The sequence below is a fragment of the Rhinopithecus bieti genome, unplaced genomic scaffold (genome assembly GCF_001698545.2).
Source record: "Rhinopithecus bieti isolate Rb0 unplaced genomic scaffold, ASM169854v2 scaffold_13704, whole genome shotgun sequence".
NCBI classification, from domain to species: Eukaryota; Metazoa; Chordata; class Mammalia; order Primates; family Cercopithecidae; genus Rhinopithecus; species Rhinopithecus bieti.
This window is the reverse complement of record NW_016808231.1, coordinates 2,386,113-2,405,588: the sequence shown is the minus strand read 5'-3', so window position 1 is coordinate 2,405,588 and position 19,476 is coordinate 2,386,113. Positions and strand designations below refer to the sequence as shown.

The 19,476-nt window shown below is 38.9% G+C and overlaps 1 protein-coding gene across 1 annotated transcript in view; it reads left to right on the top strand.

Annotated features, from left to right (window-relative positions):
• The window catches only part of CAB39 (calcium binding protein 39), a 107,953-nt gene that overhangs the window by 42,553 nt on the left and 45,924 nt on the right, over positions 1–19,476 (top strand). Inside the window, exon 2 of the mRNA XM_017886373.1 lies at positions 3,886–4,042. Coding sequence (XP_017741862.1) covers positions 3,929–4,042 — 114 coding nt within the window. The 5' untranslated portion in view covers positions 3,886–3,928. The remainder of the gene's footprint in view (positions 1–3,885; positions 4,043–19,476) is intronic.

Sequence of the window (19,476 nt, the reverse complement as noted above, 5' to 3'; positions counted from 1 at the left end):
CCCCCCCCCCCCCCCCCCGCTGGGATAAAGCAGTACCAACTGGAGTCCACTCTTAAAGGTGCCTTTGCTATCACTTGAGCATTGTCTGAAGGTCACACATGATCCTGTGAAGGAATTAACTCCTGTGTTGCTTAACAACTGGGATGGATTCTGAGAAATGCATCAGGCAGTTTTGTCATTGTGCGGATGTCATAGAGTTTACAGTACTTACACAAACCTAGATAGTATAGTCAACTACCTAGTAATCTATGTGATGTAGCCTGTTGCTCCTAGGCTGTAAACCTGTACAGCATGTTACTGTGTTGAATACAGTAGGTATTTGTAGCACAAAGCACTAAGTGATAGGAACTTTTAAGCTCTGTTGTAATCTTATGGGACCACTGTCATGTAATGCAGTCAATCATTGATGGAAACCTCATCAGGCAGCGACATGACTGTGTAAGATATTTAAGCTTGATACTTAGCAAACCTGAACATAAGAAACAATAACTTTTGGGGAGTGTTATTTCCTTGTTTTTGCCTACCAAAATCTTGGGTAATTATATTAAGAGTTGATGAGCCTAAGGACATACATGATTTTGAGAATTATTACACTCATACTTTAAAGAGGATAGTTTTAACTGTATTATTTATTTATTTATTTATTTTTGAGATGGAGTTTCGCTCTGTCACCCAGGCTGGAGTGCAGTGGCGTGATCTCAACTCACTGCAACCTCCCCCTCCCGGTTCAAGCGATTCTCCTGTCTCAGCCTAGTAAGTAGCTGGGATTACAGGCGCATGCCACCACGCCCAGCTGATTTTTGTGTTTTTAGTAGAGATGGGGTTTCACTATGGTTCGTCAGGGTGGTCTTGAACTCCTGACCTCATGATCTGCTGGCCTCATCCTCCCAAAGTGCTAGGATTACAGGCGTAAACCACCACGCCCGACCTTTAACTGTATTTTTAAAACTAAATCATGAAAAATGATTTATTTACCAATGTGTTTGGATCCTACTGAGGAATGTCACTTCTTGTTTTGGGTAGTTGTTACTGTGTTTCTTTTCCTTCTTATTTAAATTTAAGTCAGGGTCTTACTCTGTTAGTCAGGCTGGAGAGCAGTGGTACAGTCACCACCTCTTAGGCTCAAGTGATGCTCCAACCTCAGCCTTCCAGTTAGCTGGATGGGCTCACACGTATGTACCACCATGTCCAGCTAATTTTTAAATTTTTTGTAGAGACAGGGTCTAGCTATGTTGCCTAGGCTGGTCTCGAACTCCTGACCTCAAGCAGTACCCCCACCTCAGACTCCCAAAGTGTTGAGATTATAGATGCGAGCCACCTCACCTGGCCTATATTTCTGTAGAATACAGTCTTACTTGTTCATATGTTCTGTAAAATCTTAGCTGCCTGGTATATTAATTAACAGAAATAATTGTGTCGTGCCTCCCCTTGCCCACACAGAAGTATTTTATATATGTGAAGTTCTTTTTGGTGGCTGTACTCTTTCTGCTATAACCAACTTTTGGTGGTTAGGACTTGTAAACCTCTGTTACCCTGGAAAGTCACATCTTTCACCATTGAGCCAGAGTTGAAAATATCTCTGTTGCATAGCACCGTAACACTTCCTGCAAAATACCATTTAAACATTCCCACCCTCCACATCACTGCTATTATTTGCAGAGTTACAGATAGGAAAGATAATATTTTCAGAGGACATATTGTGAGTGTGATACACTGTTTATGGAGAAGTAACCTGCATGCCCCCACCTCCATGCCCACTCCCCTGCCCAAAGGAAAAAGTAATGATCCAGGAAAAGGAAAAGAATGACCCAGGCTTTCTGTCCCATCTAGCTTGTAGAGCAATCATATGACAGCTAGTTGAGAGTGACTCCCCTAACATCAGTTCAAACTTTTAGGCATAGAAAAATTATTTAGAAGTGGACTTAAACATCCTTGGATTTTATGGCTGGGCATGGTGGCTCACACCTGTAGTCCCAGCACTTTGGGAGGCCAAGGTGGATGGATCCCTTGAGGCCAGGAGTTGAGACCAGCGTAGCCAACATGGTGAAAACCCATCTCTACTAAAAATACAAAAATTAGCTGGGTTGGTGGCTCACACCTATAGTCCCAGCTACTTGGGAGGCTAACACTGAAGCCCAAAAATCGCTTGAACCTGGGAGATGGAGGTTACAGTGAGCCAAGATTGTGCTACTGTACTCCAACCTGGGTGACACAGCGAGACTCTCAAAAAAAAAAATTCTCGGATATTTAAGAACCTATGACAAAGGACATGCATTAAACTGTTTCTCTTTGGTTAATGAAAATGTGGTTTTAATTTGATCAAAAAAGGATTTACAAGGTGACAGAAGGTGAGATAGGCAATATTTGAGGTTAGAGATGAGTCGGAACAGTTCACCTCAGAACATGCTGAGAAATAACATATTTGTTTATGATATAGTTGTAGGTTTGACATTAGCATTCATTTGCATGTTTTAAACATTCTTTGTAAACAAATACGTAAGTCACTCTATTTCAAACTTAAGGGAAAAGCACTCAGGTTTGTTCATCAAATGAAGTATTAGGCAAAGCTCAAAAGAAGTGTTATACTATGCAATGGATGTGTTTTTGTGTTTATATAGAAGGAAAACCGTAGGGTTGGGGTGTCTGAGAGCCACCTTTTCTTACTTGGGTGTGTGTGGAGAGCACCTTGGGCAGTTAAATATAGGATTTTGAAACTTAGAAAACCACTGATCTAAATGATCCATAAGGTTTTTCTAAAAAGTGTCATCTTTTGGTGTCTGATACGAGACTGTTTAGTGCCTATGAGTTTAACTTCTAGGTTTTTTTTACTGAAAAATGGTAACTTCCAACATGTTCCCCAGTCACTTCCATTGTTTGTCTTGTTAACTTTGTTTCTTCATAGTGCCTTCTTGGAATAGTTTCATGTCCTCCTTTTGGATGATGTAATACTGTGGTTTATGTGGTTGAAATGTTGTTTTCTACTACACCCCCAAAATTAAGAACTTCTAGAAGTTCATCATCCCCGGGGTTTTATCCAGCGAGTTCTTTCATAGGAGATGGTCAAATCCAGGCAAATACACGTTGACAACTGTCACATAGGGGATTAGAAGATTTAATGGGAGAGTTTTTCCCCCATCCAGTCTTCCCTCTAGCTCTGAGACCCTGTGACTGCCTGAATAAGAGGATGGGTATGCCGAGGAAGTGTGTGCCATATTCGGGGCAACCCACTGGGTGCTTAGGAGGAGCAGCATGAACACCAGGAAAAGAGCATCTGGAGAGACCTAGATAGTAGGCTGTTGCTAGTGCTGTTTGGCTAAACACACTACCTAAGTTTTTGCCTCAGTTGCCTCAGCTGTAAAATAGATTATCACTTTGATGTACAGTGTGGTGATTAAGGATACTTTGGATCAAGACAGATCTGAGCTTGTTCAACCACTTAGTACCTTGAGCCTGACTCTCAACCTTGCTAAACTTCACCAGTAAACAGGAGCAGGAGATTGTTGTAAAAGGTTTCATGAAATGATGAATTCTAGTGCTCAGCATCAGGCCTGGCAGTAACAGTTGCCCTGTGAGTGGGAGCTGCTGCTCTCTACCTCAGTAGCTTCAGGCAGCATGTTCATCCCCATTTGGGTGGTTAGGAGAGCAGTTGATTTGAAGGAAAGAAAACAAAGTGTTTTGAAAATACAGTGTTCTGTAATACTAAGACGTTTGTGTATTATCATTTCTTGCATATATTTGTGGATTTCCCTGTTCCTACTGATTTTGAAAGTTATGTAAAATGACTTTCCTAAACATGGGTTTTCTTCCCAGATTAGGATTTATTTAGAAAGTCTGTCTTCCATTGATCCCAGTGTTTGCTCACATGAACCTTGTGCTGTGTTCTAGGTAGCACAGGTGGAGTGCAGCGGAGGCCGCTGCCGCTGCCGTCATGCCGTTCCCATTTGGGAAGTCTCACAAATCTCCAGCAGACATTGTGAAGAATCTGAAGGAGAGCATGGCTGTTCTGGAAAAGCAAGACATTTCTGATAAAAAAGCAGAAAAGGTATGGATTTGGCTTTATTTATATTTGAAATCTCTTAATTAGCAAATGCAAGACACCTTATGTGAGAAATCAGTAAGTCCCAATTTGGGTTTATTTTGGATTTTAAAAATAACATCGAAAAGCAGCATATCCTGCTGTTGCAACATACTAAAATTCTGTACTTTCATCTAACAAATAGATTTCTAACTGTTCTCTCAGGTTTTCAAGTTTATTTAAATTGTGTTTATTTCATTCTTGAAGTGTTTGATTCTTATTACTAATTATTTTTGTAGAGACAGGGTTGTGCTATGTTGCCCAGGCTAGTCTCAAATGCCTAGCTTCAAGCGATCTTTCCACCTCTGCCTCCCAAAGTGCTAGAATTACAGTTATCAGTTATCTGCTTGGTTGGTTTGTTTGTAAAAGTTTTAGAGCAAGAACAGAAGGAAGTAAAGTACACTTGAAAGGCCAAGCAGGCAACTTGAGAGATAAAAGTGCCACAGTTACCTGATTCTTGAAATCAGTGGTTCCCTCACAATCTTCCTGGGAGGACACCACTCCTGGTTTTCTTCCTATGTTGACTGTATCCGTGCCAACTGCCTCCAGCTTCCCAGTCACCACAGTCCAAAACCCAGCTTTCATCCCACTTGTGTCTTGCCCTCTCTTCCCTAAAACATAATTGTTCACTAAATCTTGTTCAACTCCCTAAATTGTTTATGAATCAATTCTGACTTCCATTCCTTCTAGAAGAAGATGTTCATACTCTTTGTGATTTTAGCAGTAGCCTTCTTACTGCACTTTCTAAAAATCATCTCTGCTTTACATCTTCAGTGTAGATTCTTCTTGTAACACGCAAGACCTTTATGGTCTCTTTGTTTCTCTGAGTAAATTGTAGAGGTTTAGTGTCACTTAGCCAAAATGCTTGAGATCAGAAGTGTTTCAGAGTTTGGATTTTTTTTTTTGTTTTTAAGGAATATTTGCATGTACATAATGAGATCTTGGGGATGGGACCCATGTCTAAGTATGAAATTCATTTATGTTTTGTATACACCTTATATACATAGACTGAAGGTAATTTTGTACAGTATTTAAACTTTGCATTAAATAAAGTTTTTGTAAATTGAAGTATCAAAAGGCACAGATGTTGCTCTCTCAGCCACCAGTGTCACAGTCTGTGGTTCTGTGGCATCATCATCATCATTCCTGACTCTGAATTTATGTTACCGATAAGCAGCCATTTTCTTACACTTATTCACATGTAAGTACTTAACAGTAAAAAATGTGACATACCATTAATAATACCAGGCTGGGGTGCGATGGTACTGAAACTAAGGTGGTACCTTAGTTCAGGGTAACTAAGCAGCATAGTTGTTGTATCACTTGTATCTGTTCTAACCTCTTAGATAGAATGTCATAATCATTATTTGATTTGGGATTTCTGTTATAAGGATTATACTGCAGTGTAGAATGGATGCTTTCAGGTGAATTTGAGGAGTATACAACTAATTATTCCTGCTTCTAAATGGTCCTAGCTTCGGTACCTATGAGTTGTCATTTCTGTTCTGTCTGTATTTTCCTTTATTGCTTATTATTACCTTTTGGTATGTGCTGCTGGCTGATCTTAAGCTTACCCAGCTTCCTTTCATTTTCTCATTCTGTTCAATGTTTCTAATGCCCTTTGGACTAGGAAACTAGATTAATTGAAACAATTTATAATAAGAGAATATAGATTCTAAGAGAACTTCCTTGGGTAAGGTAAGTGATACTGTTTTTTGTTTTTTCTTTTTTGTTGTTGTTGTTTTCTGAGATGGAGTCTCGCTCTGTCGGCCAGGCTGGAGTGTAATGGCACGATCTCAACTCACTGCAACCTCTACCTCCGGGTTCAAGCAATTCTCCTGTCTCAGCCTCCAGAGTAGCTGGGGACTACAGGTGCCTGCCACCATGTCCAGCTAATTTTTGTAGTTTTAGTAGAGACGGGGTTTCACGATATTGGTCAGGCTGGTCTCGAACTCCTCATCTCAGGTGTTCCACCCGCCTCAGCCTCCCAAAGTGCTGGGTTTACAGGCGTGAACCACTGTGCCCTGCTGGTAAGTGGTATTTTAAGCACAGGATTCAAATACATTTCTCATTTTATTGGTCAATGGGATATAAAAATATGAAAAGTTTAGTTCCAGAAACTAGAAACAAAGTGACCTCAAGAAGTTAGAGGGGACTTTTGACTGAACCACATTAACATCTACTCACTCAGAGGGTAATAGCACATAACTTGGCCTCCCTCTCATGGCTGGATATCTTCAACTTCAGGAAGCACTCAGCAGTCCTGATAGCCTATGGGCTTTGCACAAGGTGGAGGCAGCTACAGCCAGCAGAGAGCAGAGGTGTTACCCATGACTAGGCTCTAGAGGCAGTCGGGAGAGAGCAGACCCCACAGAGTAGACATGATACATGTCTGCTGGAACTGCCCTCAGTGCCTATTCCTTAATCCTTATCCTAAAACTGCAAATTGATGAAAGGGTAATGTGTATGTCCTGTAAATTTAAAATGGTTCATCTTTTGTCTGTGGCTAAATATGTTGTCTACTCATTACATTCGTTCTATTCATCAGAATCATACTGAACACCTACTAAATGCTGGGTCAGATTTTAGTCACTGGGGATATAATACTCAGTAGGATGGACGAAAGAGCTCTGCTCTTTCGTAGCTTCCGTTCTAATTAAGGAAAGCTGGACAGTAAATAAGTAAACATAACTGAATAAGAATTTCAGTTGGCAGCAAGTGCCACAAAAGCAATCGAATGTATTGATGTGATGATAGAGACATTTCTTAAACTTTTGGGTCTCAGGACCCCCTTTACACTCTTAAATTATTGAAGACCGAAAAGTGATTCGTGTAAGTATAGGTGTGTTATCTATTGATGCTATGCTATTATAAATTAAAACTGAAAAACTTAAAAATATTTATTAATACATTTAAAAGTAATAAGCTCATTATAAGTTATAATAGTATATTTTTATGAAAAAGAACCATACTGTCCAAAACAAAAAATTCAGTGAGAAGTGTCATTTTAAGTTTTGAAAATCTCAGTGACTGGCTTAATAGAAAACAGCTGGATTATCTTAGCTACGTTTGTAGTCAAACTGCTCAAACATTATTTTGCTTTAAGCATATAAAGAAAATGTATACCTAAAGTTGGGCTCGGTGGCTCACACCTGTAATTTTAACACCCTGGGAGGCCAAGGTGGGTGGATCACTTGAGGCCAGGAGTTCAAGACCAGCCTGGCCAACATGGCAAAACCTTGTCTCTACTAGAAATACAAAAATTAGCCAGGCACGGTGACACACGCCTGTAGTCCCAGCTACTCAAGAGCCTGAGGCACAGGAACCTCTTAAACCTGGGAGGCAGAGGTTGCAGTGAGCCGAGATGGTGCCACTGCACTCCAGCCTGGATGACAAGTGCGGTTCTGTCTCAAAAAAAGAAAAAGAAAACCTGGTCTCATAGCTGTGTAGTTAGAAAAAAGAGCAGTATTTTAATAGCCTTTCAAATACTGTAACATATTTAATACCACACAATAGGTGGTTTCTTGATTGGTTACAGAACATTAAACTATATGAATGAACTTTTTATACTCTGTACTTTGAAATAAACTTTTACCAGTACATGATTTTATAACATGTTTTGGTCATTTAGAAAGTACAGATGGTGGCTGGGCATGGTGGCTCATGCCTGTAATCCCAGCACTTTGGGAGGCCGAGTTGAGTGGATCACTGGAGTTCAGGAGTTCAAGACTAGCATGATCAACATAGTGAAACCCCATCTCTACTAAAAATACAAAAATTAGCCGGGCATGGTGGCGTGCTCCTGTAGTCCCAGCTGCTCAGGAGGCTGAGGCAGAAGAATTGCTTGAATGGGGGAAGCAGAGGTTGCAGGGAGCCAAGATCGTGTCACTGTACTCCAGCCTGGGTGACAGAGTAAGACTCTGTCTCAAAAAAAAAAAAAAAAAGAAAGTGCAAATGGTCCCCACTTAAGATTTTTCGACTTTACAATGTTGCAAAATAGGTGTACATTCAGTAGAAACCATACTTTGAGTACCCATACAACCATTCTGTTTTTCACTTTCATAACAATATTCAATAAATTACATGAGCTATTATTCCACACTTTATTATAAAATAGGCTTTGTGTAAGAGGACTTTGTCCAATGATAGGCTGTTGTGTTCCGAGCACATTTTAGGTAAGCCATGCTAAGCTGTGATGTTCTGTGAATTGGGTGTGTAGTACATGCACTTTTGACTTAACAATATTTTCAACTTTTGATGGGTATATCTGCATGTAGCTCCATCATTGGTTTATGAGGAGCATCTGTGTTAGATCACTGACATAATACAGATCTCCCAGATGTTGACACATTATACAGATTATTAAGATTATTATTAAGATTAACATTTTTAAATAACACCACTGATCTAGCCGGGCGTAGTGGCTCATGCCTGTAATCCCAGCACTTTGGGAGGCTGAGGTGGGCGGATCACGAGGTCAGGAGATTGAGACCATCCTGGCTCACACAGTGAAACCCTGTCTCTACTAAAAATACAAAAAAATCAGCCGGGCTTGGTGGCGGGCGCCTGTAGTCCCAGCTACTCGGGAGGCTGAGGCAGGAGAATGGCGTGAACCCGGGAGGTGTAGCTTGTTGTGAGCCAAGATCTCGCCACTGTACTCCAGCCTGGGCGACAAAGCGAGACTGTCTCCAAAAAAAAAAAAAAAAAACACCACTGATCCCATTAGAAAAGTCTTGAATATTGGGATGTGGTCAAGCTTATGCATGATCTATTCAAATTTCAGAATTCAGATTTGGGAACAAATACAGTTCGTCGTTTTCCTTGAAATGACGGGTTAATTTTAGAGAAAATATCTGCCAAATAATTCAAGTCTGAATAATTTGTCTTTCTTCCAATAATAAAAGCAGTTAGTTGAACTTACAGCTGAAATAATCACACAAGGACTTTTCTTTAAGATAACCAGTCATTCTATAAGGAGCCAAAAGTACTTTATATGTACATCCCATTTGTTAACTCAAGTGTTAAAAATATTGTATGTATATTCAAAGGTCAAGATTTAATAAAATTAATTTTTTACTGCTCCATGAGCATTCTTGGACTTTTTTTTCCATTTCTTTCTTGAGACGGAGTCTAGCTCTGTCGCCAGGCTGGAGTGCCGTGGTGCAATCTTGGCTCACTGCAACCGCCACCTCCTGGGTTCAAGAGATTCTGCTGCCTCAGCCTCCAAAGTAGGTGGGATTACAGGCGTGCACCACCATATTCAGCTAGTTTTTTTTTTTTTTTTTTTTTGTATTTTTAGTAGAGACAGGGTCTCACCATGTTGGCCAGGATGGTCTCAATCTCCTGACCTGGTGATCCACCCACCTCAGCCTCCCACTGGACTGACATTTTTTTAACTGAGTGCACGGTGATGAAGACTGCAATAACTGCCATTATAGTTTGGTGTCACTGCCTTGGTTCATGCCAAGGTGTCAGCACCATCAGTATAAATAGCAATACAGAGGGAGGAAGCGCATGTCTTATATGAAAACAGCCTTGACCTTACAGACCCTTTGAAAGGGTCTTGAGGACATCAAGCGTCCACACTTTGAAAGATCCTATGATAGTTAAAAGACTGTGTTTGAGAGTGGCTGCAGGTAGGGAGAATGTCCTAATTTAGGTTAAGTTATGTAGGGAAAGTCTTGCTGAGAAGGTGACATTGAAAATGAGTCTTCAGTTATAGAAGGCAAGTTTAGTCTTTGATGGAATCCATATCATCTGCTTGACTAAATGAGTGATTTTCAACCAGGGGCAATTTTGCCCTGAAGGGGACACTTGTAATGTCAGGAGACATTACAAGTTGTAATGAATACTGCTACTGACATCTACTTAGTACAGGCTAGAGATGCTGCTAAACATGGAATGAGTAGCCCCCCACAACAAAGGGTTATCCAGCCAAAAATGTTAACAGTGCCAAGATTGAGAACTCCTGCCCTACACCAGCATTGAACAAGAATCGACTTTTCACTATTAGGATAAACAAAACAAAGACAAACATTTGAATTTATTAAAAATAAATTTTAGTTCAAAGGAAGGAGGCATTTCTGAAGAGCAATCCATGCAAATTACTTATGCTGAAATAGCTTAGGAGGGAAAACCCTGGGATTTCCAGTTCACTTTCTTATCAGGGTTCAAAAGGAAGTAGCAACTAATGCAAATGACGAAGAGGGTACTAAGGCAAATGACGAAGAGGGCACCGAGACCTGAAAACAATGGAAAGGTGAAAATTGAATCACTAAATTGAAAACAGTGAAAACTATTGATGTCGTACTGAAAATCTGATGACTTTAAACCCAGGTGCTTGCGACTTGTTCAGCGTTGTTCTGGAAATTCTAATCAATGCATAAAGACGTGGTTTAGAAATAAAGAATATACCTATTGCAGATAAAGAGGGAAAATTAGTGTAGAGATATTTATAAACATTTACAAAATACAAGATAATGGGAAAATGAGAGTTTATTAGGAGAGAGAGAGAGAGGCTAGGAAGTGCTACAGTCTTTAAAACAACCAGATCTTGCATGAACTCACAGCGAGAACTCTGTCATTACCATGGGGAGGGCACCAAGCCATTCATGAGGGATCCACCTCCATGATACAGACACCTCCCACCAGGCCCTACCTCCAGCACTAGGGTTATGTGTTTTCTTGGGACAGGGTCTCACTCTGTCACTTAGACTGGAGTGCAGTGGCACAATCATAGCTTACTGCAGCCTCCACCTCCCAGGTTCAGTCAATCCTCAGCCTGCCAAGTAGCTGGGACTACAAGCATGTGCTACCATGTTTGGCAAATTTTTCTATTTTTTATAGAGACTGAGTCTCACAATGTTGCCCAGGCTAGCCTTGAACTCCTGGGCTTAAGCTTCACCCAAATTGGCCTCCCAAATTGCTGGGATTGCAGGTATGAGCTGCCATGCCTGGCCTGGAGGTTACATTTCAGCATGAGATTTGGAGGGGACGGATACCCCAATCATATCACCAACCATATCTAGAAAATGTAATTTTACAAAAAAGTAGCTCTTTCACTATAGCAGCAAAAAAAAAAAAAAAAAGTATAAGATGTCCACGAACATTTTCATCAGGAAATACTCTGAACCTGTATGAAGAAAGCTCAAGGACGTTGTTCAGAGGTACAAGAATTACCTGGTCTGTTATCAGATGTAAATATGGAATATAGTTAAAATGCCATTTCTTCCCAAATCATGCTTAAAGCAATTCTATTCAGATCACAGCAGAATCATTTTGAAACTTTACAAATACAAGTTCTACTCTGTTTTGAAGCAGAATGCATACTTCAAAACCCGTTCCACTCACATTCTTCACGCTCATCATTAGCAGAACTGTCCTTTCAGTTTTTCAGGTCAAAATCTTAAGGGTCACCCATGACTACTTTCTCACTCCCCAGATCTATCCATTTTATCTGGGAAAAAAAAAAGGTCCAGAATCTAATCCCTTCTCCCCATTTTCCTTGTTCCCCCTGAGCTGTCCTTTTCTCTGCCCTGGATTACTGTAGTGTCCTGCTCACTGTCTCACTGGTCTCCCTTGGTTTTCCTACAGCCACAGTGATTCTTTCAAAACATTAGTCAAATAATATCTTCCTTAGAGTAAAAGTCAAAGTCCTAACAGGGGCCTAAAATAAGTTCTGCAGGCAAATCTTGTAAGGCCTATTTTTATCAATCTCGTGAGCTAAGAATGGTTTTTACATTTACAGAGTTGGTTAAAAAAGCAAAGTATATGAGGCAGAGACCTTATATGGCCTGCAAAGCCTAAAATATTTACTGTCTGTTCCTTTACAGAAGAATAAATGCCAACTCCTGACCTGAACAGTGAGGCCCATGACCTTTAGTGATCTTGTCTCCTAATACTCTTCACCACATTGGTCTCCTTTCCTCATGCACTCCAGTCATACTCCTACCTGTTGTAGACCTTTGCATTTGGCTTTTTCCTTTGCCTGGAAGGTTCTTTGCCTAGCGCTCTATTTGGCTTACCTCCTCTCTTTTTCAAGTCTTTGCTCAAGTGCCATTTTCACCCAGCCTTCTATTCAAAATGTAGCCCTACCCTATGGCATTCCTCTTCCCCCTTATCTTGCTCTATTTTCCTGTGCACTATACCTAATGATATATGCTTACTGTTTTACCCATGTTAGACCGTCAGCCTTTCAAAGATAGAGCTCAACAAATAGTTGTATTTGTTGAAAATGGAATAAAAAACAGGGTTACTAATAACACAAAACACGTCATCTCGTTCTCTTCTGAATTCTTAATCTTATCTGAATTAGTTAAAACAAATATTGCTAAGACTATTATAACAGTTTATATATTGAATTTGTGACTGAGGAGAGAGTACCATAGGTAGGTATGTTCTCTCTGGATTCTGTAATGTTGGCCGACTACTGTATTATATTTCTTTTCAGTGCTACTGCCCACGGAAGTAGTAAGATAAATGTCCTTTCTCAAGAGATCTTTCCTGGTGGTCCTGGTATTGTCCATATAGGTTTATATTCATCATCTTCCCTGTAGTTAAGGATGATCCGGGGACATTTTTCCCGATTAGATAAATAAACATACCTAATGGATGTGATAATTCAATCACTGTGAGCTTGTTGGCAGGGTTTTGGTGATCTGTAAGATAACAGTTCTCAAGTGTAAGCCGACATTCATTGTGACTAACTTATGTGAAGAGAATTAAAGGGTTTAATTAGCCAAGTTTGTGAAAGACAAAAATTGGAGGAGAATAGCACATTCTATGGGTGACTGAATTGAGCACCAAAAAAGGGTTAATGGTTAGAGGGAATGGTTGATATTAATTGACAAAACACAGTATAAATACAAGTATGACTCTATACTCTTTGTAAAAAAAAAAAAAAAAAAAAAAAAACCATGCATCAAAAAGAAAATAGAATCATTAAAAACGCTTGATTAATTTAAAAGGCAGAAAAAAGATGAAGGGAATTAAATAACAGTTGGGGTATAGAAAACAAATAGTAAGATGATAGACTCAGATGTACTGTATCAGTAATCACATTACATATAAATGGTCTGAATAACCCATTTAAAAAACAATAATTGTCAGATGGGGTGAAGGAATCCCTACTATATGGTGCCTTTTAAAAAATGTACAGCTAGCAACTTAAATAGGTTAAAAGAAGAATGGAAAAAGATAAACTTTGTTAACATTCATCAAAGGAAAGCTGGAGTGGCTCTACTAATAGCAGACAAAATAGACTTCAGAGTGAAGAATATTACCAGGGTAAAGAAAGTCATTTTATGATAAAGTAGGGGTGAAATGTTCCAACAGATATAGTAACTCTAAACATTTATGCACTTAATAACAGAGTTTCAAATTAAAGCAAAATAAAACCTGATAGAACTGCAAGAAATAGTCAAATACACAATTAATAGTTGGAGATTTCAGTACCCCACTATCAATAATTGATAAAACAAGCAAGCAGAAAATCAGCAAGGATTTTCTAGGTAGACTAGAATGATACTGTCAATCAGCTTGACCTGATTGACATTTATAGAACACTCAACTGTGGAACACACCTACACATTGTTTTGAAGTTCACATGGAAGATCTACCAAGGTAGACCATATTCTGGGTCAAATAAAAAGGTCTTAGTATATTTTAAAGGATAAAGTTATACAATGGATGTTCCAAGACTGCAATAGAATTAAAATCCTTGGAAAATCCCAAAATATTTAGGAGCTAAATATCATTCTTCTAGATAACTCATGGATCAAAGAAGTTACTAGAAAGTAGTTTGAGGCTAGACATGGTGGCTCATGCCTGTAATCCTAGCACTTTGGGAGACTGAGGCGGGCAAATCACTTGAGCTCAGGAGTTAAGAGACCAGCCTGGCCAACATGGCAAAACTCTGTCTCTACTAAAAATAAAAAATAAAATAAAATAAAAGCTGGGCATGGTAGTGTGCACCTGTAGTCCCAGCTACTCGGGAGGCTGAGGTGGAAGGATCGCTTGAGCCCAGGGGTGGAGGCTGCAGTGAACTGAGATCACACCACTGCACTCCAGCCTGGTTGACAGAGTGAGACCCTGTCTCAAAAAAAAAAGAAGGTAGTTGGAGTGGAATAAAAGCAAAAAAAATCTCAGAATTAGTGGGATGCTGCTAAGCTTTACTCAGGGAAATTTCTAGCACTAAATATCTGTGTTAAAATATATTTAAAAAGAAGAAATGTCTGAGTTTCTACCCTAAAACTAGAAAAGAAGAGCAAATTAAATACAAAGTAAGCAGGAGAAAGGAAATAGTTATCAAAACAAATCAGTTAAATAGAAAAAGAAATTAAAAGATCAATAAAATTGATAAACTCTAGCTAAGACTGACCAGGAGGAAGAAAACACAAATTCCCATTATCTCGAGGGGAGATTCTTATAGTGACATTACCACAGATTGTACAAGTTAATAGGGAATATGTGAATAACTTCATGCCATTAAACTCAACAGCTTAGATGAAATGGACAAACTCCAAAGACACAATGTGCCAAAGCTAACTCATGAAAAAATAGATAACCTGATAACCCTATATAGTTAATACCCTTCCTTACCACAGTGAAAACTCTAGGCCCAGATGGCATCGTTAGAGATTTCTACCAAATGTTTAAGGAAGAAATAATACAATTTCTATGTAAACCTTTCCAGAAAAGTTAAGAGAAATCATTCTTAACTCATTCTATGAGGTCAGAATTATAATATCACCAAATCAGACAAAGGTATTACAATAAAATAAAACCCACAGACTAATATGTCTCACAAACATATATGCAGAATTTCTCTGTTTTAGCAAATTGAATAATAGACCAAGTGAGGTTTATTCCTAGAATGCAGAGCTGGTATAACATTACAAAGTTAATCAATATAATTCACTATATTGAAAAAGTACGTGTCAGTTGATGAAAAGGGGGGAAAAACCAGCATCTATTCCTGATTTAAAAAAAAAATCTCAGCAAACTAGAAATAGAGGAAGGGAACTTTCTCAGCTGATAAAGGGCATCTGCAAAAATCCTACAGCTAGCATTATACGTATGGTGAAGGGTTAAATCATGTTATCTCTGAGATCAAGAAGACAACAGGGATATCTAGTTTCACCACAGCTATTCAACTTTGTACTTACTTGGAGGTTCTAGAGCCTATGCAATCAGACTAGAAAACTAAATTAAAGGCATTCAGATTGGAAAGAAAGCAGTAAAACTTGTAATTTGTAAATGACATGATCATCTACATAGAAAAACTGAAGGAATCTACAAAACTAGTAGACTAGTAAGTGAGTTTAGCAGGTCACAGGTTATAAGGTCGGTATACAAAAATCAGTTTTATTTCTGTATAGTAGCAATAAACAGTCCAAAATTGAAAGTTAAAAATACTTTGTATTCGAGAGTATTAGGTGTAATTGGGAAAAAAGAATAGAAAAAAAGAAAAAAAAACTAGCATTTAGAATAGCATCAAAAAATATGAAATGCTAAATATCTTTTAGAATAGCATGAAAAACATGAAATAGGGATAAATCTGACGAAGTGAAAGAGTTGTACACTGAAACCTGCAAGATACTAAGACAAATTGACCCAAATAAGCGGGAGATACATGTTGTTCATGGGTCAAAAAACTCAGTATTGTTAAAATGTCACTTCTCTCCAGATGTATCTAGAGATTCTGTGCAATTCCAGCAGGATTTTTAAATCAAAGAGTTTGTTCTAAAATTTGAATTGAAGTGCAAAAGACCTGGAGTAATCAAAGTAACTAATTAAAACAATGTTGGAGGGCTTACACTGTCTGATTTCAAGACTTAAAAAGCTACAGTTGTTAAAACAGGGTGGTGTCAGTGCATAGATAGACAAATATATTAGTGGAACAGATTGCAGAGTGCAGAAATAGACCTACACATATGTGGAGCATTAATTTTTGACAAAGGCATAAATGCAGTTGTGCAGAAAGAAGGTGGTGGTTCAGCAATTGTTGCTGAAACTAGTAGGGCAGAAAGATAGGGCTCAGACCTCATACCATATTTAAAAATTAAGTCAAAATGGATCACATAGGCAAATGTAAGACCTAAAATTGTAAAGTTGCCAGAGGAAAATCTATGTGACCTTGGGTTAGGCAGATAATTTTTGGATGTTATGCCAAAGCACAATTCATTTAAAAAGTTGATAAATTGGAGTTCATAAGAATTAAAACCTGCTCTTCAGAAGACACTGTTAGAAGAATGAAAAAGACAAACCACAAACTGGAAAAAAGTCTGCAAAGCATTTATCTGATAAAAAAACTACATCTAGAATATATGAAGAATTTTCAGCATTTAACAGTAAGAAACAATCCAGTTAAGAGTGGGCAAGATATTCATATATGCATTTCACCAAAGGAGATAGGCAGATGTCAAATAAGCCCTTGAAAAGATGTTAATCATTAGGAAACTGCGTAGTAAAACCATAAGGAGGTTCCACTACACAGCTGTTAGAGTGGCTAAAATGGAAAATATTGACTATACCAAATGTTGGCGAGGATACAGAGCAGTTGGAACTGCTGGTGGGAATATAAGATGGTACAACCACGTTGGAAAATAGTTTGGCTGTGTGGGGGGGGGGGGGGGGGGGGGGGGGGCAACGTCTCACTCTGTTGCCCAGGCTGGAGTGCAGTGGCACAATGTTGGCTCACTGCAAGCTCCACCTCCCTGATTCACACCATTCTCCTGCCTCAGCCTCCCAAGTAGCTGGGACTGCAGGTTCCCGCTAGCACACCTGGCTAATTTTTTGTATTTTTTAGTAGAGATGGGGTTTCACCGTGTTAGCCAGGATGGTCTCAATCTCCTGACCCTGTGATCTGCCCGCCTCGGCCTCCCAAAGTACTGGGATTACAGGCATGAGACCCCGCGCATGGCCTAGTTTGGCAGCTTTTTAAACCAAACTCGAACCAACTGTATGATGTAGCCATTTAAATATTTACCCAAGAGAACAGGAAATGTATGTTCGTGAAAATACTTTTGCCTAAATGTTCATAGCGGCCTTATCTGTAAATAGCTCAGATGTGTGGATAAACCAATTGTAGTACATCCATGTAACAGAATACTACTCAGCAATTTAAAAACAAAAAACAAAAAAACTATTGCTGTACACAACAGCATGGTTGAATCTCACAGTGATTATGTTGAGCTAAAGAAGCCAGACTATAAAGAGCATGCAGTATATGATTCTATTTGCACAAAACTCTAGAAAACAAAGCTAATCCATAATTACAGAAAGCAGATCAATGGTTGCTTTAGAGTTGTTAAAGATATGTAGGGGAAGGGTGGCGGGGTAGAGAGAGGGGACCACAAAGGGGCATAAAGAAGCTTTTGGTGGTTTCGGTTTTGGTGGTTAAGGATATGTTCACTATTTTGATGGTTTTGTGGGTGTGTATATATATGTGTGTGTTACATTAGGTACTTTAAATATATGGTGTTCATTGTATGTCATTTATAACTCAATGGTGAATAAGAAAAGACTGTTCATGTACCAACTGGGGCAGATGTGGCTTAGAAACCATAAAGCACCCAGAAAGGCCATTGGAAGGCTAGATTGCAATACTTGAAATACACTATTGAAATTCAGTGATTATCTTCTACTCTGTGTGGGCAAGTCCACACTTGAGGATGTTAGAGAAACTGCAGTGTGCCGAGAGAAGGGTGACCAGGCCAACATAGAAATTCAAAACTCTACTCTGAGGAACAGTTGAATGACCTGAAGATATGAGGTGCAGCCTAGGGAGAAGATTTGAGCAGAGTGGTGTTGTAGGGCGGAATAGCTCTTAGTAAAATGTATTTGGGAGACCATATAATGTAACAAAAGGATTAGAACTGATTTTGGCAGGAGATAGAATTCAGACCCGTGAGTGGAAATAAAACAGGAGGTCTAACTTTGTCTTGATATTAGGAAAAACAGCAAGTGGAAGTTGACTTTTTCAGAAGATAGCAAGTTTTTTGTTTCTGGAGAGATATTGACATGGGCTAGGTGACCACTTAGTTAAGTGTTCTAGAAGGAATTCAAGCTTTGCACCTTTGACACATCCTTACATCGATATACCGCCATACTTTGCAAGGCGTCTTTGTGTAGAGTCCCCCATCTTATTTTAAGATAAAATTGATTCCGGTTTCTCGTGATCCAGATGAAGAAAGCTGTTGTTTACTAGGCTCATTACTTTGACTCATTATATTTGAGTCAAAGACAGAATTCACACCTAGCTCTGCCAAATCCGTGGTAAAATTATGCCTTTTTCCACATTATTCATTATATCCCTGGGCTTTTTCCATTCATTTCTTGTGATCTCATAGACAAAATGATAAATATAACATTTGAGTGTTTATTCCTTTATTTGTTGTATGTTGGTATTTGTATTTGTTTTATATGGTACACAGTTACCACATTAAGAATTATGTATGATACAAATAGATTAGTCTCTTAGGAGACTAATTCTTTTTAAAGAATTCATACAAAACTTATTTTCTTATATTTTAAAAAAGCAGTTAATCTTACCATCTTTATTTTTAGGTAACTAGGGGACAGCGGTGGGGTGGGACTTAGTCATTCACTGCCAACAACCAAACAGATTTAGTGTGTATGATGACTATTTACACACTCTTTGCCCACCACATGCTGTATAAAGGAGGTATGGCTGCCTTGCTTAGCTTATAGGTGGTTCCCTTCCTCATGATGAATGCTTGTGTTCACAGGGTTGAATAGCTATATTCACTTATTTCATGAGAGGAGTAAGTTTGCTGACATATTTTGAGAGGGGGAAAGGGAGTAGCCTGTTCATAGCATGGCCATTTAACAGTGACTCATGGTTACTAAACTTGTTTACAGTAATCTTGGACACCAGAAGGTTATTAATAGACCTAGTCCGTGATCATTCAGCTTAAGAATACGCAGACATTTTCTTTAGTGAAGAGGTTGGGGTGGGGGGAGGTAGAAAGCATTTATCACTGGAATTAATGTGATAATAGAATTGTTCTTATTATCAAATACTTGGCACCAACAGGTATCTCACATCTTGGTCTTTATTTACTTTGATACAGAACTTTCTTTTTTCAACAAGGTCATTTAATCTCTTCTTTTAGAATGAATTGATATTTCAGGCAGTAAATATAAATGGGTAAATATTTAGAGGGCTCTTGTTTAAAATGATTCTTTTGCTAAAGATTGGGTTTTAAAAAACTCAAAAAAAAAAATTAAGCCTCACCATTCCCCCCAAATCTGAGCTCTTTGAGGCTTTTCTTTCTTTCTTTTTTTTTTTTTTGAGACAGACTCTAGCTCTGTTGCAAGGCTGGAGTGCAGTGGTGCGATCTCGGCTCATTGCAGCCTCCACCTCCTGGGTTCAAGTG